Genomic DNA, 25,928 nt, shown 5'->3' with positions numbered 1-25,928 from the left:
ACACGCCTAGAGCCCGTGCTCCGCAGCAAGAGAACCACCGCAATGAGAAGCCCGCACACCTCAAGGAAGATTAGCCCCTGCTCGCCGCAACTAGAGAAAGCCCGCGCGCAGCAACAAAGACCCAGCGCAGCCAGAAATTTATTTATTTATTTAAAAAACAACAACAACAAAAACCCTTTCCCCTTCACTCCGTCTGAACCTGGGCAACCCAGGGAGGGAGCCCAACACGGTCCTCAGAGGTCTTCTTGCTCAAGCGCCGGGCTCCCGAGACAGAGGCCAGAAAGCGCAGGGACAAGCCCCCGAGCCAAGGCCCTGTCCCCCACCATCAGCTCCAGGAGCTGGGAGTCCCAGCAGCAGCGACCATCTCTGAACGAGCTAAAGGCAGAGACGCCCTCTCGGACAGCGGCTCCCAGCAGGTCCCAGGCGCTGGGCTTCCTCTGACGTTCCCAGGGAAATCCAGACAGCTGGCTTTCCAGCCCAAGAGCAGCCTGAAAGCACCCCCGCTGCACCTCACTGCGGGCTGGACTCCAGGGGCCGCGGCCTGATCCCCCGGCAGCGTGGAGTGCATGGCCAGCTCCCAGAGGGCAGCTGGCCACTGGCAGGATGGGCCGCGCGGGGCGCCCTCCAGGTGGGCCTGGAGATGCGGGGCCGGACCAACGTCTGCCAGGGCCCGTGGGGAGGGCTGACAAGCAGCGGCGCTGGATCCCCGGCACCCTTAGGGGCTGGGAAGTCAGGAGAGTGGGAAAGGAAGAAGTTGGTGGCAACTTCTAACAACTTTTATGGGAGAAAGCTCCAAACTGGCACAGAGGCCACAGTGCAGTGCAATGACCCTCCTGTGCCTCCCAGGGGCCAGGCACCGAGGTTCTGTCATCTGGTTTCATCCAACACTCCACCCTCCAGCCCAACCTCATGTTTTCTAACCTGTTTTGTGACGGACGTTTTGCCTCACAACTTTACCTGAACTCACCGACAGGACGCTGACAAGTGGGCACACATGTAACCCGGGTCCCCACCTCCCCCAGGAGGTCCCGCCAGCCCCTTCCCAACCAGCCCTCAACTAACTTCAGGCAACCGCCAGGCTGGGTTGTTTTGGTCTTTTGTGGGGTTCTTTCTGGCCTTAAGATTAGCCTTGCCTGTTCTAAAACAATTTTTAAAATTTCAGCAGCCTTCTTTCTCCCACTGAGCTCCCCGATGTGTGTGCATCTCAGATAAAGCCCTGCTGATGGAGGACGGTCTGAAAGCGGGCCCTGCCGCTGATCAGGTCAGTCCATCGCCCTGGACCCTGAGAGTCCCTCTTGCCCAGATGTCCTTCCCCGCAGTGCCCCGGCCTGCACTGTGTTCAGGACAAGCAGAGGCCCAGACACCACCCCACGCTGTCACAGCTGTCATGAGGCCAGGAGTCACCACAGCGGGGGACACACATGAGGGCATTCCCTCCAGTCTCAGCGCCAACAACAGCAACGCACCAAGTCACAGGGTGGCTCCTACCCCACGGACGCCGGATCGTGAAGAACCTTCCAGGCACTGCCAGGAGGCTCCAGGCCAACTAAGCAGCCACCTGGGGCAGGGTGACGGGACCAAGGCAGGCAGCCAGGGCTTCACCTGGGGCGCTTCCCACCCTCCACGCACACGTGTTTGCACGCGGCCCGTGTGCACACAGGAACACCTCTGTGCCTTTATTAAGCCAACCTGAGTTCTCTTTCGAGTTAGAGTAAAAACATCACAGAAGAATGAAATGCTCTCCATGTGGTTTTCTCCACAAAGGAAAGTGAGGAGGGGAATGATACCAAGTCTCTCCAGCATCTTCTGCTTCCTGAGTCAGGGTGGAAAAAGAACAGGAAGGAAGTCTGCCAGGAACATCTGCGCCCCTTTCTCCCCCGAGCCCCCCTTTCCTAGCCCCAGGGTGCGCCGTGGTTTGCGCCAAAGCAGCAGCAGGAGGCCCGCAGCGGGCGTCCCGCTCTCTCCTCAGAGCCCCCCCCACTCCTGCCAGCCAGCTGAGCTCTCCACCGTCTGACGGCCAAGACCGCCCCCCACCCAGCCACCCCGCTGCCTGAGCAACAGCCTGCTCTCAAGGCCCAAGGCCTAGACCACAGAGAGCTGGCCACCCCGCATCCCAGACACCCCGGTATCCCCGAGAACACAACACGTAAACACCTTCCATCTGGGCCACCAAAGCGGCGGAGGTCTGGGGCACATGGTCTTCAACAGAGGAAGTGCTCACTGGGGGTCCGGCATGCCGGTCACGGGCTGGGGGCCACATCTGGCCGCACGCTGGCGACAGTCCCCAAGACAAACGTCCCTGCCACGTGCTCTCAACGGCCGCCTGCCTGCCAGGCCCTAGAGCACGAGCCTGGGCACAGTCGTGGGCGTAGGGCAACTGGGGGAGCAAGGGCCCAGCCACCCGCCCGGAGGAAACTGTGCCCCAGTCTGCAGACAGACAGGTCGCGACGGCCCCACGAGCCGAGGGGGAGAGCCAGGTCTCCGTCACGGCCCCCCAAGCGGTGTGGGCTGCCCACCCTGCCGGCCCGGGGTGTTTCGCTTGTGACTGTCTCAGTAGCCAAAGAGCGAAGGAAGGACGCGTCCGTTCCTTCTTGGACGCCTCAGTCACGGTGCCTTGAAGAGTAAGCCTCTGTGTCCCCTCTACAGACACAGGCCCAGCGGCAATCCTGGAGGGCTGCCCCCTGCTCTCCCACCCCCAGCCACAGCCCCAGTTCCCTGTGACAGAAAGCTGAGGATGGGCGGTCAGCACGAGGACCGGCCCGGGCCATGAGAGGGGCCGACACAGCACATGTGGACACACTCAGGAATACAAAGTACTGAAAACCAGAAGTCCAGGTCCCCCGGCTGAGGGCACAGGACGACACACTGAAGGCGACAGAGAGCTCTCTAAGGCCACTGGTGACAAATCCTCCATAGCACCAAACCCTCACGAAGACACAACGGCAGAAGGAGCCACTGACCGGAGCCCTGCCTGAGGCTGAGGGTCTCGAAGGGGAGCTACCCACTCACGCCAGCCACCGCCCACCATCCTGGGTGCACCCGAGACCGGCCAGGGAAGGAAGAACGAGACATCCAGGGCAGCGCCCCGTGGTCCCGCCTCCACCACACGCAGACTGTGACACGGCGACACCAACCCCAGTGGGTGGCCGCCCCCACCTCCACCACCACCAACTTGCCAGAACCACCCTCGCTGGTGCCACCTCTCCCTGCACCCGGGACACTTTCCTCCCGCTTCACCTCCCTCCTCTCATCCTCAGGACCCCACTCCCACCTGCCAAGGGACACTTCCCAGGAGACAGAGTTCATCCAAGGCAACAGCCAGAGCCTGTGCGGTGCCGAGGCCGGCACACAGTGGGTCTGGCACACAGTAGGCCTGGGAGCGCTTGCTGAACTGGCCCAGACACCATCCCACAACCACTGGGTGGGGCCTGACAGGAGCCTGAGCAGCGTGTCAGAGCTGCGGCGTGTGCAGCACAGCAGCCTCGGCATTCAGCTCCTGAGACGCTCAAATGGAAACAGAACTTCTGACTGCAGGGCAGCCTGGCCTCTGCACCAGAACAAGAGCAGAACGTGAGGAAGGGAAGCTGGAGTCATGCCAGGCCGCCGCCCCAACAGCCCCGTGCTGAGCTCGTCTCCTGGTCTCCGGTGCAACTCAGCAAAAAGGGCTCTGCTTCAAAGACTGCCTGCTTCACAGGCACAGGAGCCCCAGCTTGAGCCCCTCACCACTAACAGAGGCCAGCCCATCCCTGAGCCCATCCCTGAGTGCACCCCTGGCCTCCAGCTGGTCTTGGAGAATCCGAACCATGTCCCCAGGTGGTCAGCCGCCCGTGGGAAGGGGGCACCGGGCCCTGGGAGGAGTGGGGTGTGGGCACAGGCTGACCCTGGACTCGGGGCACCTGCTCTGCCCTCAAGAGACCTGAGGCGGAGCTCGACGGGAAGAGGAGCAGCTCTCGCTTCCGACAAAATGACAGGGGCCGTGGGAAAGGATGACGGAGCTTGCGACCGTGTGCAGCTAACCCCCAGGCGACCCTGGGTGACACAGTTCAGAGGCCTCTCCTCGCAGCCTCAAAGCTGACACTCAAGGGTGTCAGGTGGGGAAGCCCAGGCGTAAATGCCCAGTGAAATACCCCTCAACTGTTCCCTGCAGCCGCCCAAGATACTGGCCCTCCAAAGGCCATGGTGACTGCTGGAAATAGCAGGGCAGGCCCTCGGGGCACTGCTCCAGAGGAAGCCGTGCAGCCACCAGCCCCTTCGTCCCTTCCTGTCCTCTCAGGACACCCCCCACTCTGCCTGGGGACTGGGGGCCTGGGCCTCCATGAGGGAGGGGCCTGGTGCATAACTGGACCTCAGCAAGCACCTGCCAAGTCTGAACCAACTGGGACCCCAGAGCTGCCTTCTCGTTCTCCCAAATAAGCCCCTGGGAATCCAGCAGAGCCTAATTTGTCTAAATCCTTTTATTATCTAGCTTTAGGTTTTCTTTTTACATGAATTTAAAAAGAGGCACAGAAGTAGAAGAGCCCTATCTACAAAACTGGGAGAAAAGCCTCCCAGAAGAGCCAAGTGAGAAGCACAGAAGGACAGACCCGCCTGAGTCCGGGACCCACTTCGCTGAGTGCCCGGCTGCTGCGCGGCCTGGGGAGAGCACATGCAGGGGATGCGGCCCTGGCAGAGTCGGGAAGAGTTTCTTCTGGAAAGCATTTCTCTCTTACGTTCCCTACAATGCTGCAAAGCCCACAGCCCATGGCCTGCTCTGAGCACGCAGAGTCAGGGGGACGGGGCTGTGCCCACTACTGGGTCTCCGTCAGAGCTTCCCAACCTGCCCAAGCCCAACTAGAACAAAGCAGTTTCTACTCCCACTGGGGCCAAGCAAGCCTGTCAGGGACACTGGTCCGTCCACACCTTGCTGCACAAATCCAGCAGGCAGAGACCAGTCCACATTGCTGCCAACTCTGAAACCTCACCAGGGAGCGGGAGATGGGCAGGGGCTGCTCCCCCGAGGCCCGGACTGGACTGTAGCTGAAAGAATGACCGTTGTCAGGAAGCTCTCGGCTACACTTGTTTTCTGCTTCCCACTGGGACACGCTGTGAATGACGCCGGGGCTCTGTCACAGCAGCCAAGCAAGCCAAAGGACGCCCTACCCGAGTCCCATCAAACCGCAAACGCACCAAACAAAGCCGTCACGACGCCATCACTCACTCACCCAACGTTTAGGAAACGCCCACTGGATTTAGGCACAGAGGCTCTAAAGACAGGCCCCTGCTCCTAGTTCACGAGACTGAAGCCTGAGGCTGACCAGTGCAGAAAACACAACCTCCAAGGCAAAAAGAAGCTGGGGACTCAGCCGCCCACAATGAGTAAATGCACGGGCACAACTGCTGTAGGCCTCCATGGGGATGGAAAGGGCTGAGATGGGTTCAGAAGTGCCCGGCCTCTGCCTGCACCCTGTGGGGGAGGAAGCTCACGGCTCTGGGGCTGTTCTCAGGGAGCCTGGCTGGGAGCTGACACCTCACAAAGGCCAGGCCTGAGGGAGAAATCAAACGTGTTTCAAGGCCCCCTGAGAACAGCTCGTGGGGAATGCACGAGGTAGTGAATGAACCAACAATAAAAAGGATCACAGCTGAGACCAAGGCATCAGCAGGCGGGACCAGAAGGGGCCCCGCTCACAAGCCCCCAGAAGGCCAAAGCCTTCTCCTTCCCCCTCCTCTCGTGCCTGCAAAGAAAACACACCAAGACCAATGAAAACGACCCAGGCGCGTGACAGCCCAGCTACCTTCCCAAGCAGCCCCAGCGCTGCCTGTATTGATCAACCCAACACCTAGGTAATGAGAAATTGCCAACACAGTCACCAGGGTAATAAGTGTGTCCAGGGTGGTCAATAAGATCCGTTCTTAGGAGGAAATTATGCACTCCCCCTCGCCGGCCTCCTAATTGGCCTCACACATCAGGGGAAACTAGTCCCCAGGACTTGTCATCTGGCCAGCCTACAAATGTTTCTGGGAAACGTCCAGCATCAGCACTTGTCAGTTCCCAGCTTTCACTCCAGGTGATGGGTCAGCAGTTTTGGGGAGGGCGCAGCTGCCAGGCCTCAGAGCCAGCAAAACCCGCCTGCCTTTCCGTCTCCCCGGTACCAGCGTCCTCTGCAGCACCGCAGCTCCGTCACACCTGCACTCACACTGGCAGGTACTGTGCCCTCCCAGCCTGACTGAAACCAGGCCACCTGCAGGCACAAAGGGATGGGGAAGGAGCCAAGCCACAGTGGCCCCCTTGCCACGAGCAAACTATTTCCTCGATGAAATTGGAGGCCTGGCGACAGAGGGACTCAACAGGCACCCCACGCCTGCTGAATAAGGACCCCGCCAAGAGGAGATGCTAAGAACGCTTTCTCCAATCCCAGCCACTGCAGATTTCCTGCCCCTCACTCCACCATGACCTGACCTGGGATCTCTGCGAGAACCTTTGAAAGCATGCTGCCTGGAGCAACTGATGACGCTCTCACACTGTGACAGAAAGGTCAATTACACGTTTTTGGAGGGCAATTCGGTCAAACACATATATCTTTTAGGTAAAAAAAATTCAACTTCTAAGAAGTTATCCAACCAAAACAATGCTACTTATTGGTGGGGGGAAAAAAAAACCTGGAAATATCCATCAACAGGGGAATGAAGTAAATCAGAATCCATCCACACCACGGAACACTGTATAGATTCTGAAAATAATTCAGTAGGCCTATCTGTGTTGGTGCAGAAATACTGTCAGAAATTAAGTGGAAAAAAGCAAGGCTGCAGGGTAATAGTATACAATGAGCATTTCTTAGGGGGGTGGGTACATAAAGATCTAGTATGACGAGGAAAAAAATTTTTTTAATTTTGTATCTGTATGAGACAATAGATGTTCACTAAACTTACCGTGGTGATCATTTCATGATAATGTGTAAGTCCAATCATTACGCTGCAGACCTTAAACTTATAGTGCTGTTTGTTGATTACATCACAATAAAACTGGAAGAAAAAAAGAGCTTGTATGTACACACAACATTTCTAGAAAGATGCCCAGGAATTTATCAGGCACTGCCTAGAAAGACGGACTGGGGGTAAGAGCGGTAACACCCCGCTGCCCATCCCTGGGGGCAACCCTCAATCCTGCTCTGAGAATGGCACCCCCGGGCATAACTAGAGCACCGCGTGATGATGCCAGACAGCAGTGACACAGGGCAAGCCCGGAGGAGGCAGGATGGGGAGGACTGAAGACCACTTTCACTTTTCACCTTCCTCCTCTGCAGAGCTGGGGTTTACCATGAAACCACCTGCCCTTCTGCAGCCCACACCAGCCTCCCCTGGTGACACTCCCACAGCACTTTTCCCAAGTCCCCAAGATCCAGGAACACTGAAAAAGCCTGGGCTGGTCCCAGCTGCCCATGGGCCTTTGACAAGCTCAAGAAATGGGTTCCTTCCCAAAATGAAGGCTTTAAAAAGCATCCCCATCCACTCCTGACTTCAGTCCAGGCCACCCCCTAGGCCTTTTCCTTCCCCTCACAGCTGTCAGGAGCGCCAATAACTCATCATCCTCGGACCAGCTTGACTGAAGCATGACATACATACAACTGTGTAGCTGCTGCCGTGACAGTCACAGGTGAGGGCCCCCCAGGTCCCCAATCATATCCTAATCCAAGACTTAAGGAGCCACTCAGCCTCCTTCTGTCACAGGTCAGTTTTGCCTTTTTTAAAATTTCAAGTAAATGGCATCATGCGGTGTGAACTCAATGAGGTGCCTTCTTCTGCTCAGTGAGAGTCACGTTTCTGCACACAGTACCTGTCTCCTCCTGTTTCCTGCTCAGTGATGTTCCGTTCACGTGATGGACACCTCGCTTGGTTGTGTTTGGGCTACTATGAACAAAGCTGCTGTGAACACTCACACACGAGTCTCTGTGAGGCCACACGTCTACATTTCTCTTGGGTCAATAACCAGGAGTGGAACTGCTGGGTGGTATCACCCACGTACAGAAAGCTGCCCAGCTGTTGCCCAAGCAGCTGTGCTGTGTCCCACGGTACCACCAGTGCATGAGACCTCCAGCTGCTCCACATCTTCGCCACGTCGAGAGCAGTATTTCACTGTGACCTTAATTTGTACTCCTCGTTTTTCATTAATTAATTAATTAATTAATTTGGCTGCGCTGGGTCTTAGTTGCAGCACGTGGGATCTTTAGCTGCTGCATGCGGGATCCCTGACCAGGGATGGAACCTGGGCGCCCTGCACTGGGATCACAGAGTCTTAACCACTGGACCACCAGGGAAGTCCCTATACTCCTTTTTTTTTTTTTTTTTTTTTTTTTGCGGTACACAGGCCTCTCACTGCTGTGGCCTCTCCCGTTGCGGAGCGCAGGCTCCGGACGCGCAGGCTCAGCAGCCATGGCTCACGGGCCCAGCCGCTCCGCGGCATGTGGGATCTTCCCGGACCGGGGCACGAACCCGTGTCCCCTGCATCGGCAGGCGGACTCTCAACCACTGTGCCGCCAGGGAAGCCCCCCTATACTCCTATTGTGACTAATGACACCAAGCATTTTTCATGTCCTTTTTCATCACTCATATCTTCTCAAAGTTATCTGCTCAAAGTCTTTCACCCATTTTTAAAATTTGGTCATCTTATCAATTTGGAAGAATATTTTCTGTACTGTGGAAGTCCTCAGTCAGACACACATGTTGCAAATATTTTCTCCTAGTCTACGTTTTGCCTTATTTTTTTCTTAACTGTGTCTTTTGAAAGCAAGTTTCTAATTTTGAAGTCTAACTTACCAATTTTTTTCATCTATGGCTCATGCTTTTTGTGTCCTAAGAACTCTTTGCCAAACCCAAGCTTCCAGAAGTTTGTTTTTACATTTAAGTCCATGCCCCCACTGAACTGATTTTGTGGACAGTATGAGGTCTCTATTTGTACAGATTCCCTGCTGTTTCAGCACCATTTGTTGAAAGACTCCCCCCATTAAATTATCTTGTCACCTTTGACAAAAATCAATTGACTCTACATTCTTAGATTATTCCTGAACTTTCTATCCTGCCCTATTGATTTACACGCCTATCCTTACACCATGACCACCCTGTCTTGATTAATGCCGTTCACAGTGTGCCTGCAAACAGCTGCTGGAAGCCCTCTAACTCCTTCTTCCAAACTCTGACCGCCGTCGTAGGTCCCTTCCATTTCTATAGAGATTTTAGAATCAGTTTGTCGATTTCTCCCCCAAAATCCTCCTGGGACTCTGATTGGGATTGTGTTGAATCTATGAATTGTCTTAACAATACTGGGTACTCCAATCCATGAACACGGTATCTCTCTCCAGTTACTTACATTGTTATCAGGTTATCCTTAATTTCTCTCAGCAACATCTTACAGCTTCCAGTGTATGGGTCCCATACACATATTTTGTTAAATTTATCCCCAAGTATTTCGCAGACACATCACAGGGTGTCCCTCTTTCTTCAGTACCTTCAAATCATCCCAACACACCACGCTACCGAGGAATGAGGCTCAGCGAGTCACAGCCCTCCGCACCACTGCCCACTCCCTCAGTCCAACCCTCAAGGCCCTGGGACAAGAACATCCAGACACCAGACGCAGCCCCCCTCCTCCCCACACCAGCACCTGCAAGTGCACAAGCCCCACCTCACCCATGCAGGGCATTCCCTCGCACCCTCAAAGTCCTGATGTCAACCTGCCCCCGACTCGCATGACCCACGTGCTGGAGACAAGGGATCAGACGACGTCAAGGGTGGACAAGCTCGTGTGGCAGAGAAGGACACTCGGCCCAGCAGGCTTCCCTATAGGTTTGCACTGGCTGACACAAGAGCCAAGTCACCCCCCCACCACCCTGTTATCCCCGGGTCCTCACGATTTAAGAAATCCCAAACTAGGAAGAGGGTGACCACTGTCGTGCCATGTGGACCCTTCTCTGTTCCTAACCTCTGCAAGACCACAGAGCCCTCTACAGGTCCCAAGGTCGCAGGGAGCCACGATCACCAAGGGGGGGGCGGTGCCACCTAGTGGCGGCAGCTCTCAGAAACCCACAGAGACGCTGGACGGCGGCCAGAGCCTGGGGTCATGACAGGCCCCAAATGAGCAAAATTATGGCAACACCCTGACCGAAAGACCCAAGAGGGCTTCCCTGGTGGCGCAGTGGTTAAGAACCCGCCTGCCAATGCAGGGGACACGGGTTCAAGCCCTGGTACGGGAAGATCCCACATCCCACATGCCACGGAGCCCGTGAGCCACAATTACTGAGCCCGTGCGCCTAGAGCCCGTGCTCCGCAACAAGAGAAGCCACCGCAATGTGAAGCCTGCACACTGCCACGAAGAGTAGCCCCCGCTCGGCGCAACTAGAGAAAGCCCGTGCACAGCAACGAAGACCCAACATAGCCTAAATAAATAAATAAAAATAAATTTTAAAAAACGAAGTATTAAAAAAGATGCAACAGACTCATGCGTGCCAGGCCAGGCCAAAACACCCTCCCAGCCCCTCGAACCTCTAATGCCAGGGCAACTGCTGGACTCCAACTTCTGCTGTCCACTGGAGCTGGCTGATCACACTTTGGGGAAGGGGTCCCTGGACTAGCACGCAAAATCTCACGTCTACACGCACCCACTCGCAAACCTGTGTTTCTGTGGGGAGAAAGTATGACTTTCACCAGATTTTCAGAGATTCGTGACCCCGTGGTGAGAAACTAACGTTCCAGAAGACTCTTCCGTTTACGGATGTGGAAACGGGTGTAAAAGAGACCCCACAACACACGGGGGCTAAGCTGGGGTCAGACACACGTCCAGCCACAGTTTAACAGGGTCTGAGATGGCCCGAGTTACTACTGCTGCACTGAACACTGCGAAAGTGACAAAGGGTGTCCCTCAGCTCCTGGCGGACTCCACCTTGGCCCACCAGGCAGGGGCCCCCAGACAACGTCACCTTGGAACAGTGTGCGTCTGCCCCGCCCACGCCCACCCCTTTGCAGGGGCCCCACACTGCAGCAATGGGCCCCCAGCCTCTCCCTGTGTCCGAGAACCCTATGCCCGTTTCCCACCCCCACACTCAATGTCAAGAGCCACGGGCTCCACCAAATGACCCTCCTGCTCAGAAACCACTCGTGACTGCCCCAAACCTGGCAACAGAGCCAAACCCCTCATGGTATTCGTGGTCACACCAAGGCTCAAGTCCAGTGCTGGAGAGGCGGACTCAATGGGCCTGGGCTCAGCCCAGACGTCTGCACATGCACCAAACTCCCCAGGTGATCCTGCTGACGGGCCACACTTACACCGCAAGCCTGTGACCCTCCAACCGGCACTCAACACACGTACCCGCGTAAGCGGGGCGGGAGTTGCCGGAGGTGAGGGCCCGCCCCCGACGCCCTAGTGGGGACAGGAAAGGGCGGAGGAGCTGAGGTTTCCGAGGGGCCCCCAGAAGCGGCCCAGGCACAACCACCACAAAGCACATGAAAAGAAGGCTTCTCTTTACAGGGGCTCCCACCAGGAGCCCCAGGAGATGAGGCCAGCCAGCCACACCTCACTGCTCGGCAGCGTGCACGGCCCCCAGTGCGCAGGTGCGTCTGACCTCCACCAGCATGGCGAGGCAGGCCCTGCGGCCCGGCCCAAGGGCGAGGGGCTGGCCCGGAGCAGCGCGCCGACTCCAAGAGGGGCCCTGACGGGCGGGAGAGCGGGACGGGACTCCAGCCTCCGCGAACCGCCTGTTTTCCCTCCACAAATGCGTGCCCCCCCTGTCCTGCTGACCCCGAGCTGCCAGCAGGCATGGGCAGCCCCCACCTCCGCCAGCGCTCCGAACCACCCCTTCCTTCCTCCCGCCTCCAGGGCCTGGTCACTAAGGGCAGGCGGGTGAACACACAACACGCGTAAGCACGGGACCAGCCCAGAAGCCCGCAGGCGCAGGCCCCAAACATGTGCCAGCCGCTGGGAGGTGGGCGGCGGTGGTCAGGTTTGGAAGCGGGACCAAAAGGTCTCAAGGAGCAGCTGCACCTTCCATCGTGTCCAGCACACTGACCCTTGCGCCATTCTGGCCAGAGATGGCAGCCGGCTGCACACCGGCCCTGCTGCCCTGACTGAGGCGTTCAAACACTCCAGCAGCTGGTGCCACCAGGCGCGAGAGGGCCTCTGATCTCCCGCACAAGAAAAAAGTCATGGAGCTTTCTCTTCTGACGTGAGCCTCCCTGGGAGTGGGAGGGAAGCTTCCCTACTAGTTCATCAGCCCAGAGAAAAGGAGGAAACACAAAACATCTAGGCCTCGCTGGGGCCAGCCCTGCGTGACCCTGGGGTCTGCAGGGGGAGTTCAGGAAGGAACAGCCTACTCTGTCCTCTGAGACTCAGCGAGGCAGGAGGAAAACAAAGGGGCATCTTCAAGTGACAAACACCTGGAGTCCATGGTGCGATCGAACTGGTGCACGTCCCAGAAGAGCAGTCAGAGGCTGTAATTACAGGACGGCCCTTTGAGGAGGGCTCTCTATCTTGGCCCAGCTTCCGAGAGCAGCAGGAGAGACCCCCGAGAAGACACAGTCTTCAAGTCGCACAAGCAGATAAACAGAAGGCTCTTTAAACGCCACAGGCCCCAGGCGCCAGGACTAATCCTAAAGGACCAATCTCCCACCCCCATCCCAAGACAGGAGCAGTGGGCAGAGTCGGTCTGCAGGGGGTCCGGGCAGGGGCGGGACCTGGGGGCTAAGGGCCAGCGGTGGAGCAACACTGGAGAAAGGGGCAGTGGCCCCAGAAGGACAGGCAGCAGGACAGATGGAATCGGGAGCAGGGAGTGGTGGGAAGATGCCTGTCTGAGAACCAGGCCCGCTCGGCCATCCAGCAGCCCAGCCTGCCATTCACCTGCTGGCATTAGCTCAACAGACAAGCTGAGACTGCTGCAAGGGCCTGAAGGGAAACAATCCTCCATTACCCTGTTTTCCTTTTTTGCCCCTGAAGACTCAGTTTATCTCTACTCGTTACAACCACCTAAAAGAAACGACTTCCCTCAAAAGCAACTACTTCCTCAGTATAAACAAAAAAGAGCCCTTCAAGAAAACCCAACAATGCAGGGCCCACACCTGCCAGCGCTCTGTCGAGAATGTCCCGTCCTCGGCGGGGAGAGTCCCTACTTCCATCTCCTTAAACCTCAGCAGCCGCAGGCAGGGCCTCTGCTGGAGGGAACCGGGCTGGCAGGGCCCATTTTGCCAAAGGTGCCAACCGTGTGGAAAAAAGGTGGGGACCCTGTGGCCCCGGCGCCCTCCGCCTACCTGATGCTCAAGCCCGTGGTCTGGTCCAGCCTCTCCCAGCTCTGCAGCTTCGTCAGCAGCCTCTGAAAAGACACGGAAGTAGAGCCCTTAGAGCGCTGTGCCCGTCATCTCCATGCAAGCACCGGGCCCTCCCACCTCCTCCACACACGCACCTCGACCCCCAGCACAGCAGCACCACACAAAACCGACGACGCCACCTCCCTGATCCTCCAGAACGGCCTGTCCTCATCGCTGAGCTAAAACGCAGAAACGCGCCCATCCACTCCAAAGCATACAGGTTGCTTCCCAACGGCTGAAGCTACACTGCGTGCTTAACATCTCATTCATTCCTGGCTCCGTAACGTCAAGGTTCCCAGCAGGCCAGAAGGACTGCGGGCTGGGGAAAGGGGTCGGGGGCAGACAGCCTCCTGGACGGTCCTGCGATAACCACCTGTGCCCCAGGGGGCAGACGCTGCCCATGGCCTTGTCGCCCATCCTCCAGGTGCTCCTCAGGATGCCAAGCCCCAGTGCAGACAGACTGGGGCCGAGAGCCAAACCCCACCCCCCAACACACACACACGCATGCACATGCACACACACGCGCGCACGTCGGGCTGGGCCCCTGTGGCCGCTGGGAAGAACAGGGGGCAGCAGCGGTGCCCCCACCCGGCCCGCATGCCGGGTCTCCCGCCCTTGTAGTCTCACAGCCGCTCCACACTGACCTACATTCCACATCGGAGTCTCGCTCCCTTTCTAGACCGCGTGCCTTTGTCTGGCCTCCCACTCCTTCCTGGGGCCAAGCACAGCGCTGTTCAGTGCGCTCATTCAGCCACTCAAGTACTTCCTGACCCCTATCGTGTGCCGGGCACAAGACTGGTTAATAAATCTATTACTACAGCTGACGCTGAGTCAGCCTTTACCACCGTTTAAGCACTTTACACTAACTCATTTAATCCTCAACCCTACAGGGGGACACTCGTTCCTCGTTACATAGGTGGACAGAGAGACTAAGTAATTTGCTGGGGTCACACAGCCAGCGGGCACGCAACAGCAGGGCTGGAAACCAGGCAGTGTGATTCTACGTGCAGAATCTTAACCAATTTCAAAACAAACTATGTCCAGAGAAAAACTGCTGGACTCCGGAACTGTCTTTTCAGGCTAAGTGCCCACATAAGCCAATGCCTGAGAGGGATTTGTGCTCCAGACCCACGATGTCTCACTAGCAGAGAACCCGCTGTGGGGGAAGCTGACAAGCACTCTGACCAGAGTGCAAGCTACAGGAGGTGGTGACATGGTTTATGTCGGGCAAACCAGAAAGGAAGGTGACCGAAGGTGACCACGGGGAAGCAGTGTGGAAGGACAGAAGGACCCTGGGCCTGGAGCCGGGAGGCCTTTGTGCTGGTCTGCTCAGCAAGCGAACAAGGATGCTTTCGGCACCGATGTCCACGGCCATCTCTACAACAACCCACAAAATGTCCCAGTGAGTCCCAGCAGCAGCCACAGGGAAAGGAAACTCAGCACAGGTGTCTGTTCACATCCATGGGTGGGAACAACGTCTATTCCAGGTGCCACAAGCCATCTCCTCTCTCTGACTCAGCATCAGTGCTACTGAAACAAACTACTACGAACTCGGTGGCTGAGGACAACACACATTTACTGTCTTACAGCCCCGTAGGTCAGAAGTCCAGCAAGGGCCTCACTGTGCCAGATCAAGGGGTCGCAGGGCCACACTCCTCCTGGATGCCCTGGGGAAGAACCTGTTTCCTCGCCCGTTCCAGCCTCCAGAGGCGCCCACGTTCCCTGGCTCACAGCCCCTTCCTCCATTCAACGCCACCAAGAGCAGCAGGCAAGTCCTCCTCACCCCACGTGGCTCCAACCTCCTCCAACCCCCTCCGGCCCCTGTCAGGACCTGTGAGCGCACTGGCCCAGCTGGGGGCCAGCAGGATCCCCAGGGGAGCCTCCCTACCACAGGCTAGGGGTCAGCACCCTTCGATCCCCTTTGTCCACAGTTCTGGGGAGCAGGATGGGGCTGTCTTTAGGGGTCACTATTCTGCCCACCATACTAGCCCAGCGGCTGCCACATTTTAGCTGAACAGCTGGAACGTAGGACTAGAACACCCAGGGTCTCCCCTAGCCAGCCACAGGACACCCGCGGGAACCAGCTCACCTCCTTCTCCAGCTCCAGGTCGACCAGGGTCTCCTGCACCTTTTCCTGCCGCCCCAGCCGCCGCTGCAGCCCCTCCAGCTCCTCCCGGAGCAGCCCGTTGGTGTCCCGCATCTCCCTGGTGGGGCCAGAAGCACAGTCACTCAAACAGCCACACCGCCGGGGACGGCTGCACCCGAGGAGGCTGCACACATTTCACACACGCGCGCGCACGCCCCCCCCCGGGGCCCCTCACCCCCACCCCGGGGCCCCCACACCCCCCCGGGGAACCTCAACCCCCCCGGGGACACTCACCGCAGGCAGGCGTTCTCCCCCCGCAGCTCCCGCAGCTCCCTCTCCATCGCGGGCAGCCGCGCCAGCTCAGACCTCATGTTCCTCACAATCGCAGCGTCCTGCTCCTGCAGGGACAGCTTCTGCTCCAAATCCTGATCGAGGCCAGAGACAGAGGGGAGACAGTCATGGACACTTAACTGCCCCAGATCCACGGCAACTTCCACGGCCCTGGCCCCCGCCTCTGGGCAGCCTGCGCCGGCCATGCCTCTGCGCGGTGTCCTCAGGGGACCCTCCCAGGGTAGCCCCATGCGCCACGTGCCGTGCCGCCTGCAGGGCAGGAGCCCGTCACACGTCCGGCACAAGGACACGCGGCAAAGGCTCCGTGAATCGACACCCACCCTCCCACGCTGGCTCTGCTTGCCACTCCCGTGGCACAGGGTCCTGACTGAGTCCTTGTACAGTGAGGACAGCCCACCCATTATGACATGTAGTCCCAGGGACACATGGAGCCACCGGGGAGACTCATCAGTGACGAGTCACAAAACAGGCTAGGAGCACAGGACCAGGATCTGAAAATCAGGCAATCATTCAATAAATACTAAGGGGCCCAGCTCTGGGCCAGGTACTGGGTCAAGCAGTGGGGACACCACGACACAGAGGACAGATGAGGTCTCTGCAGCAAAGAGCGTAGAAAGGCAGACATCAGGCCGTGCAGGCAAGTCAATACTGAGAAGTGGGTCAAGGACTCAGATGGGTGGACGGGGCAGGGAAGACGTTAATGGGTCGTGTGAAACAGTGAGGGCCGGGGAGGAGAGACGGACGAGCCGCAGAGGACAGCACGTGAAGACCAGAGGCGAAAGCGAGCCGGGGGGTCTGGAAGCTGACAAGACGGAGTTGGGGGTGCACGGAGCCAGAGCACGGGAGTGGGGTCCGGTGCGCGGACGTGGCTCTAAGGGTAGCGGGCAGCCATCATGGCTCCCCGGCCGTGTCCTCCCACAGAGAGGCAGCACGGCCTGAACTAGAGTCACGCCGAGCTGGCTCTGAGACCCAGCTTAGTCATGCGCTAGCTATGCGACATCGGGCAGGCTGTTCACCCTCTCCAGTCCTGTTTTATCATCTGCACAGCAGTCCGTGGTACTTGAAGTTATCATACGTTTACTTTTTACTCTATGTGTTTGGTTCTGATCTTCATCCAAAAGCCTACGAGCTTCCTGGGAGCGGAAATACACACCCCAGCACCCGGCACAGGGCCTGGCACATAAGGAGACAGCCAACATGTAAACAGCTACAGTGGACACAGGCAGCTAACTGCCCCTAGATGCCACTGAGTATGCCCCCAGCTCAGAAACACCCACGGGTCATGGGGGGCTAAGCCCGGCACTGCGACTGTCCCAGACCCAGGCCAGGGACTGAAACAGAGCAACTCACCTTAATCCTCTGCTCTTGGTCCACCCGTGCTTCTTGGCTGGCCTGGAGTTCCTGAACCTTCTCGTTAGCTTCCTGCCATTTCCTATTAGGAAAAAAGTACGTCATGTGCAGAAACAGGCATGTGGTAAAGCCAGCAACTGCCCTCCCTCTAAAAGCTCTCCAGCACAGACACTCACTCACACACGCATGCACGCACACTCCCGCACACTCCCTGCAAGGACGCCTCAGGGTCCAGGGCCCAGCCCCTGCTGGTGGCTCTGTGGCCTGAGTCTCAGGGCAGGTGGGTAAGTCCAGACCACCTGTGAGTCCTCTCCCCTCCCCACACCTCTCACAATAGGAGCTTCTGCTGGCCCTGGAACAGCCAAAGCCAAGGACCCGCTCAGGACTAACCCACCCCACCCCCAACCCTGCCCCATCCCACCGAGTGGCCAGAACTCCCCTAAGACAACACCTGCTAAGGTAGAGGCCACGAGCTTTGGGAGAGCGCTGTCTTCTACCTGCATCTCCTGGCGAGCTCTTCCATCCTGCCGTGCCTTTGCTCAGAGGGCTCCCTCCCCAGGAACGTCCTTTCCCACCCATGTCCCCCCTGCTCCAGGGTATGTCCTACGCAGCCTTCAAAATCTCACTCAAACCTAACATCTTCTCTGAAAGCTCCCTCCAAGCAGGCATCCCACCCCCAGAGGAGGGAAGAAATGACTGTTCCCGCTTCTTATTCTTGGAACATCTGAAACACCGCTCTGTTCTGGCACAAAAGGTCCTGGCTTCAAAGGACTCAGTGTGTCCCCACAGCCCGTGGATGGGAGGCCAGCACACGAAGGGCACTCGTGGATCCTCAGAGCTTCAGTGCACACGACGTCCGTGAACGCCGGGCGCTCAGGCCACAGAGGGCATACACAGGAGAGCAAGCCTGGGTCTTGCACATGGTTAACGAGTGGACACCCAGCTCAGCACGCAGTCCAGCAGGCTTCGGGCCGACTGTGCCCAGGTGGACGGCCGGCCAGGCTCACCTGGCAAAGGGGCGGGGACCCCTGTCCTGAAGGGGGCGGACCTGCCCGCCTCCACGCTCACCTGTGCTGCAGCTCCAGCTGCTCCTTCAGCTCCTGCTTCTCAGACTCCAGGCGTTTCAGCTGCATCTCCTGGTTCATCACGCTCCACTGCAGGTCCGAGAGCCTCCCCTTCAGCACACTGACGGTCTGAAAGCGAGACAGACAGGAGCCGGTCCCCTCCCGTCCCGCTCCGTAGGGCGAGGACAGAGCCCTCTCCTTCGGAACACGTGACCGCCCCTCAACCCCACCCGAGCCTGCCTCGGTGACCCGCGGCCTCGCGAGTGAGAACGCCGCCGGCCAAGGCGGGCCCGGGCCTCACGCCTGGAGGCCTCCACACCCACGCCCCGCGTCACCCCTTCCCACCTGGCGTGTGCACAGCCCCCCAGTCCGTGGCGGCCCACACCCGCTCTGTCCTCAGCCCAGCATCCCTTCTCTAACTGCCCCACCCCACCACCGCGCCCCCGGCCCAGCTGTGCACGAGACATTACACGGGGACAAGCCGGGCACCCGCCAAGAAGTCAGAAGTGGGCGCTGAGGCTGTCCTCAGCATGACACCACGAGAGCCACACACAACGAACAGGAGCTGCACGAGTGCCGCAGAGGCTGAAGCGCTCCCAGGCCAGAAGGGGTCATCGGGGAAAGCACAGGGTGGCCTGGGGAGGCGGCCCAGCGCACAGCCTCCGGGACAGCGCGTCCGCCAGACGGACACTGGGGCGGAACCGCAGTCCTCAGCTCGGACCACACCTTCCCCAGACAACCTTCTGGTGAGGGGACGCCACTTGTGGCTTTCCTGGGGCAAGAGAGCACACCTCCAACAGGAAAAGCCAGCCCACTCAAGGGCGTCACTCTAAGTTAACAAGTGGAAACATCGCCCCACCAGCCTCTGAGAGTCAGACATCAACCTACAAGCTGAAGACAAGAGGACAGACTGGCAAACTCACTACAGTGAGCAACCCTCGCACGGGGCACCGTCTGCAAACACGGAGGCCACGGCAGGCCCCCCAGGGAGGCTGATGGGGGGGGTGGGTCTGTGTCCTACCCTCTCATCGACCTGCATGATTTCCTTTATTATAACAGTGACTCTCAATCTGGGACCCAAAGAAGAATGAAGATACTTAAGATTTATTTAACAATGAACATATCCTTTGAGAATTCTTCCTGAATTAAATAAACGTACAGGCGCTGTGCTGAATACAGGAGTCAGACAGCCCACCACCAGGAGGACAAAGCTGTGCGAAAGCCAGGCCATCAGCAGGATGACCTCAGAGAGCACAGGCATCTAAACCAGGGCACCGAGACTAGAGAACACAGTTGTGCGGGCGGGAGGTTTACAGACCTAGACTCGGAACCAAGGACGCCTTCTCCACGGGGTGAAAAGGGAGACAAGCGACGTCGGGGTCTCCGTCCCAAACCGCCACAACCCTTGCCATGCCAGGCCGCACAGGCATCTGCTCTGCAACTTCTGTGCCAAGGGTGCCCCGCAAGTTGCTCCTCACTGAGCCGTGCCCAGGACATGCCCGCCCCGTCCTCCAGAGAAACCTGCAGCAGAGCCCGGGCAGGAGCACCCCCAAGGCGGGAGGAGGACTCGTCTTAAGGCCGCTCACAGGTCCTCTCCTGCCAACATCCACATCGGAAGACAGAGGTAGGAACAACCTTAACATGCTCTCCAGCGTTGCCAAGGCAAAAATAACCTGGCACCTGCTCCCAAGATCTATCAAGGAGAGAAAACCAGCAGAGACAGAATACCAACGATCCCACGGCCCCGACTCCCTCCCCCGGCAGCGTTTCATTTTCCTCCTCGCAGCACCTGTGATCTTGAGCAGCACGGCAAAGAGACAGGAAAGGTCAGAGAAGTCCAATTTCCACGAGCATCGGTGCCTGGGTTCTGTTTCTAAAGTTTATACAACCTTTGGTTGGTAAGACACAATAAAGACTACGACTGATCCATGCTCTGGTTCCAGAGATATTCTCAGATGCTAACAAACCTTATTAATAATCAAAGAAATGCAAATCCAGAGGCACATCTCCAGGGGCGGGGGCGGGGGGGGGGCGAGGGCAGGGAATCACAAGTATTTCCAGAAAACACCACTATCCTCCGGGACAGGTAGAGGCTCCAGTGAAAGTAGAATCCTCAACAATAGCTACTAGTAGAACACAGCAACTGGTGGCAAAAGCCGCAGAGAGAACTGTAACTGGTGATCTTATAACCCCATTGCTAGGGACCTGTCCAAACCAAATCATTCAACAGAAACAGAAAGGCTACACGCGTGAAGCTATCTACCACGTACGTATCTGTATTGGGATGTGTGTGTACAAAAACAACACTTGAAAATGACCAAAACCAGGTTAGTCAACCACTAAAAATCATAATCACAAAGACTAAAAAAGCATTCAACTTACTAACTGAAAACCACAGAATGGAAAATTAGTATTTTTGCTACGATCACAACTACACGAAAAACGTAGGCCCACACGTGGGAAGCAGAACTAAACCGGCACTACCGCGGGGCTGCCGTGCTGGAGGTGGGAGCACGTCTCCTCTCTGCCCGGGGAGATCGCTCGCGGGGAGAGGGCAGCGCCCCAGCCCACGCCCCAGCCCCTCACCTCGCCGGCCTCGGCCAGGCCGTCCTCCTGCTCCCGCAGCCTCTTGCCGGCCGCGTCCAGGCTCTGCTGGCACACCCTGTAACGCTCCAGCTGCTCCTGCATCCTCCCCTCCGCCTCGGCCTCCCGCTCCTGAAGCTGCCGAATGCGCGTCAGGAGCTCCTGGTTGCGGTCCACCTCGCGCTGCCAAGGAGAACGGCACGGTGAGAGGGCACGTGAGCAGGCCGGGCCCAGCCCACGCTGCCCGCCGGACGGGACTGACACCCAGAGAAGAGCCACCGATAAGGCAAGAGCCAAGCCCACAGGTGACCCGAGGCCGCGGCAGGACGCCCTCCAAGGTGAGCGCCTGGCCACAGCGGCGCGACGCCGCATCTCACAGCGCCCCCTGGGAGGGCGCTCGGCACCCGCCACCACCACCCACCACTGCTCACAGTGCCGTCTGCAGGGAGGAGACAGAGCACAGCGATCTCACTCAGACTCGACCTTGGCAAGACGCCTCTGAGCTCGGCAGCTCCGGCGGCTCCCGTTCCAGTGAGTCGGCACGCCCCCAGAGAGTGGACGACCGGGCAGGGACAGGTGGCGTGGACAGGAGCCTGCAGGCAGGAGCGCTTAACCCTGGGCCCTCATCTCCCCCAGAGCTTCAGAGCCCCCCCTGCACTGGTACCCTGGAGGGGCCGCGTGGCCTGCACTGGTAAGGAACGCACAGGACTCAGACTCCTCACTCTGATGATCCCTTGGGGTCTGAAGGGTCAAGTGTCGGCCACTGAGGTTACCCTCAGCCCAAGAAGCAAAGGGACCACAAGTGCCAGACAGAGTCCCAGGGGCAAAGGCTCCAAGTCCTAGTTACGTGGAGCCTGACACTCTGCTGAGCTCTGACCTCTCATCAGGAAGCTGAGCCACAGAAGCTCCCGCCAAGGGCTGCCTGCCGGGCAATCGCAGGGCCTGCCGTACTCAGAGGCAGTGCTGAGACCAGGACCCTCCAAGCCCAGCGGCAAGGAGGAGCTTAATAAAAGCACGGCCAGGGCCACGGCCTCCTGCTGATCCAGGGTTCAAGGGAGCGACGAACCCCGAGTACAGCCTCCAAACCGCCAGGAGGCCTTGAAGCCTGGGGACCTGCCAAGATGCAGGAGTGAGGTGCTGTGGCTGTGCAGGGACCCGGCCAGCACGTCACAGGGCAAGACGTGGCATCTCTCCTCAGGCTGCCAGTCCCAAGTGCACGTGGGGCAGTCCAGGCAGGTCCCCAGACCTTGGACACTGAAGTCTCACCATCTCACAGGTATTTCCAGGTGGGAGGGCTGAGATTCCCACCCACCTGCCCTCTCCACCCACTACCAAACTGCAGTCCCTGAAAAACCTTCACAGATACCCAAAGCTCAAAGGGACAATCTGAAAACCACCGGCTCAGACGGTTCCAGGGCCATCTTCAGCCAAGTCCACGGGCAGTGGGGAAAGGCCTCTCCAAGAGGAAGGCGCAAGTTCAGCGAGGGGGCCCCAGGATTAAGCTCGGTCAGCCCTGTACCCTTGGATTTCCCCAAGAAAGACTGTCAGTGACTCACTTCGATACTTGCCAGATTCCCATGGCCTCTCCCTCTTCCTCTTCCCACCGGCTCCCCCAGGACGTCTTTCCTAGGACAACCCAGAACATGGGCAAAAGCCCCACTGCACAGGGAAGCACCACACTGAGCAGTACCAGGGCCAGTGCCGCGGCAGCAGGACCCCACCTGCAGCATCCTGGGCTACTGAGTCCACACAACACACCACAGCCACGGGCCTGCACAGCGGGGTCAAAGACATCCAGTCAGCATCACACCCCCGAAGCCATCAGCTATTTCTACAGGGACTAGGAAAGAGGGGGACTATGCCACGTAAGGTGAGAATGGGGCCAGATATCCATCCTCAGGGAAAGCACAGAGGCCAGAGACCTTCCGGTCCAACGCTCTGCCTGAATCTTGGCAGCATTTCCACAACTCATCAACACTTATTGAAAAACCCTGGCAAAGTGCTGTTAATCAAAGCAAAGGAAGCATGGAATTTATGCACTAAGTAAAAACCTAGCATCTCCTCTGGGTAACAGGGGGTTATGCTTTCTTAGCCTGCCCTGGGTAAGGCAAGGGCAACATGAAGCAGCCCCCGAGATTGGGGTTCCTGGCGCTGAGGCCTTATAACCATTTGCGCAAGACCCAGCCTGGACCTGAGACTCTTATGCAAGCCAGTGACTTTCAAGGCCTGTCACCCCCAGGCCACCTGGCATTTGTGCCAGACCTCCATCCCAATTCTCACAGAGAGAGAGGGCAACCAGGCAGCCAGCGGAGACGAATGCCCACCAGCACCTCACCGGGCAGACGTGGCAGGGCAGCCGTCCCTTCGTGCCGCCCTCCTCGGGGACACACAGCACACCTGAGGCCAGACCCACTTCCTCAGGAGGCCTAAGAAGGCAGGCCCTGGACACCCGGAGGAGGGCACCTGGGCCGCTGGCTGCGCTCTTGCTCCCCACGGTCTGGCAGGTACACGCATCGCCCCCCCTTGCTCTGGGGGGGCCCGCCGGAGCCCACCTCGTAGCTCCTGGCGCTGGCGCTGGCCGCCCGCTCCAGTTCCACGCGGGCCCTCTTGTGACTCAGCTCCATCTGTGTCTTCTCCCGCTCCACCTGGACGAGGTGGGACCTGGAACGGATCTGCTCTGCTCGCTCCTCCAGCTGACCGGGTCACGTGCAAAGGAAAGACAGGTCCTCAGTAGCTGCATCAGACAGGCGAGGGGCTCACTCAACGCTCCCTCACCGAGCACCTGCTCCCAGAAAGGCCCTCACTCAGCCCTGGGGAGGAAGGAACACCGGGCCCCCAGGTGGGAAAGGGGTGCAGGGAGGCAGCAAGACAAGAGAAGGTGACAAAGGACGAAAGGGGAAGGTGCGTTTTCAGATGACAGTGTGAGGGCTTGTTTCCTATGCCGTGTAACAAACTACCACCAACGCAGCAGCTTAAACGCCCATATACTGGCTGTCGGTTTCATGGGTCAGAAGGCCGGGCACACACAGCCAGCTTCTCCGGTCAGGGTCTCAACATCTAAAATCCATGCAGTCGGCAAGCTGTGCTCTCCCCTGTAGCTCAGGAGCCTCTTCCACGCTCCTATTTCCTTGCTGGCTGGAAGGCCCAGCCTGCTGTCAGCTCCCAGAGGCTGCCCACATTCCCTGCCACATGGCCCTCTCCACCTCCAAAGCCAAAAGGGAGAATCTCACACTTGTGGAATCCCTTTCCTGCTCTGCATCTCTGACTTCTGTCTGATCTCTGGACCCAGATTTTAAAGACTCACCTGATTGGGTCAGGCCCACCCAGGTACTCTCCCTACCTTAAGGTCAACTGATTGGAGCTATTAATTCTATCTGCAGAACCATGGGGCCACAACACCTAGTTAGTGTTTGATTAAGTGGGAGAAACTGCAGTCCACCGGGGCCAGCAGTTTGGGGCCCATCTCAGAAGTCTGCGTCCCCCAGAGGGTAGGTAAATAAGGGGGAACTGAAGCTCTGAAGGGCCTCAGAAGATACAGCCAACAGTGCCACCGAATCACCGACTGCAAGGGCCTTGTCTTCAGGGGGCTAGAGCCCAACGCCCCCAAGAACGGCCTGCAGTCCAGCAACACAGTATCTCCTGGGCACTTAACAGAAATGCAGTCTCGGGTCACACCACACAGATACCAAATTGGAACCTTCCTTTTAAACATATCTTCAGGTGATTCATATGCACATTAAAGTTCGAGATGCTCTGGGCTATAGAAAGTGATTCTCATTTCAATCAGGGACATGTGGCACTGTCTGGGGACACAACTGATGGTCACAAGAAGGGGCAGTGCACACTCTGTGTTTGCTCCTGGCAGGTAGTGGGTAGAGGCCAGGGATGTTGCTAAACATCCCACGATGCACAGGAATGTCCTGCAAAACAAAAAATTATCCAGCCCAAAATGTCAACAATGCCAAGTGTGAGAAATCCCAGGCCAGAGAACAGACATTTTCTCCACCCTTCCCCCACATGCTTCGGAGGCCAAAGTCCACACTTTCTTTACCCCTCTGATATTTTCTCTCATTTCAATTCCCACCTGTTGACATTTGGGAGTTCCTAACTCTACCCTCCACCAAACTCAGTCTTCCTAGTCTCACTCTTGAGTCTGCAGCTAGGGCCCAGCTTCTTCAGAGGATGGCGGGACCCCAGCTCCGAGGGTGTGGGTACCACATGGGAGTCCCAGAGACACACATCCATTGGCCGCATCTTCCTGGAACATTGACTATATCTGAAGGAAAGTCACTGAACATGTTTTTATATTTAAGCCAATACTGACACGTAGCACAGCAGACTATAAACACCTGCACACAGAAACAGGAACCTTAAAATAAAGCAGGGGAGGGGACTAGTAGGCAAGACACTGCTCTCTGCCTCCAGACTCCCCAGACCTGCAGCTGCTCTGTTCCCTCACCTGCCAGGCATGGTAGGAAAGCGACAGAACACCGCCTGAAGTCCTGAGACAGGACACGTCCAAGGTCAGGGCTCCCAGGCAGGTCCCGCGCCACGCGGCTCTCTAACCAGCTCACTCTGGCCACAGCTCTCATTTACTGACCTCCCAACTGGGGAAGCCCTTCAGGTCATAGGTGAGTGAGAACTAGGGACCCTGGAAACTCTAGACTCTATAGTTCCGACAGGCCAAAAGTTCCCAGACATCTGCATCAATAAAATTATAACCTTCTTAGACCAAAGTTGCCAACTTCATATTCTGCCAGTGAGCAAGGATCAAAAAAAAAAAAAAAAAACCCCTATAATCTATCACCACCACCATTTCAAAAAAAGGTGTTTTAACAACAAAAACAAATATAAATGACCTAATTTCAGGATAAAGAACAGTCCTTGCCAAAAAAAAAAGGGCAGTGAGCAACTTAGCCCACTAACAAACACATAGTAAGTAATTCAACGATTCAGCAAACGAATGCATACAAACACACCAGCCTCTGTTTTAGCAAACGTGGCATGGACTCATCAGGGCTCCCAGAGCGACAGGAAACCACTGGCTCGTCTGACACAGGACATTATAGCAGAAAGGCTGCAGCAACACAGGCAAGGCTGACAAGAGAGAAGGAATGCAAGCAGAGAAGCCAGAGATCACCTGATGCAGCCCTGACAGTGGCAGGGGCCTG

The 25,928-nt window shown here is 57.6% G+C and overlaps 1 protein-coding gene across 2 annotated transcripts in view; it reads right to left on the bottom strand.

The window, feature by feature from the left end:
- The window catches only part of MAD1L1 (mitotic arrest deficient 1 like 1), a 323,431-nt gene that overhangs the window by 288,867 nt on the left and 8,636 nt on the right, over positions 1–25,928 (bottom strand). For both annotated transcript variants that reach the window (XM_082645300.1, XM_082645299.1), the window contains exons 3-9: positions 23,310–23,450; positions 20,761–20,940; positions 18,179–18,303; positions 17,111–17,192; positions 15,704–15,834; positions 15,413–15,527; positions 13,267–13,328 (exon numbers count right to left, since the gene is read on the bottom strand). In XM_082645300.1, the coding sequence (XP_082501426.1) occupies positions 13,267–13,328; positions 15,413–15,527; positions 15,704–15,834; positions 17,111–17,192; positions 18,179–18,303; positions 20,761–20,940; positions 23,310–23,450 (836 nt within the window). The remainder of the gene's footprint in view (positions 1–13,266; positions 13,329–15,412; positions 15,528–15,703; positions 15,835–17,110; positions 17,193–18,178; positions 18,304–20,760; positions 20,941–23,309; positions 23,451–25,928) is intronic.

The sequence above is a fragment of the Mesoplodon mirus genome (assembly GCF_964341445.2).
Source record: "Mesoplodon mirus genome assembly, chromosome: 15".
Taxonomy (NCBI): Eukaryota; Metazoa; Chordata; class Mammalia; order Artiodactyla; family Ziphiidae; genus Mesoplodon; species Mesoplodon mirus.
The sequence above is the reverse complement of the archived record's forward strand: the minus strand, read 5'-3'. Positions and strand labels throughout refer to the sequence as shown.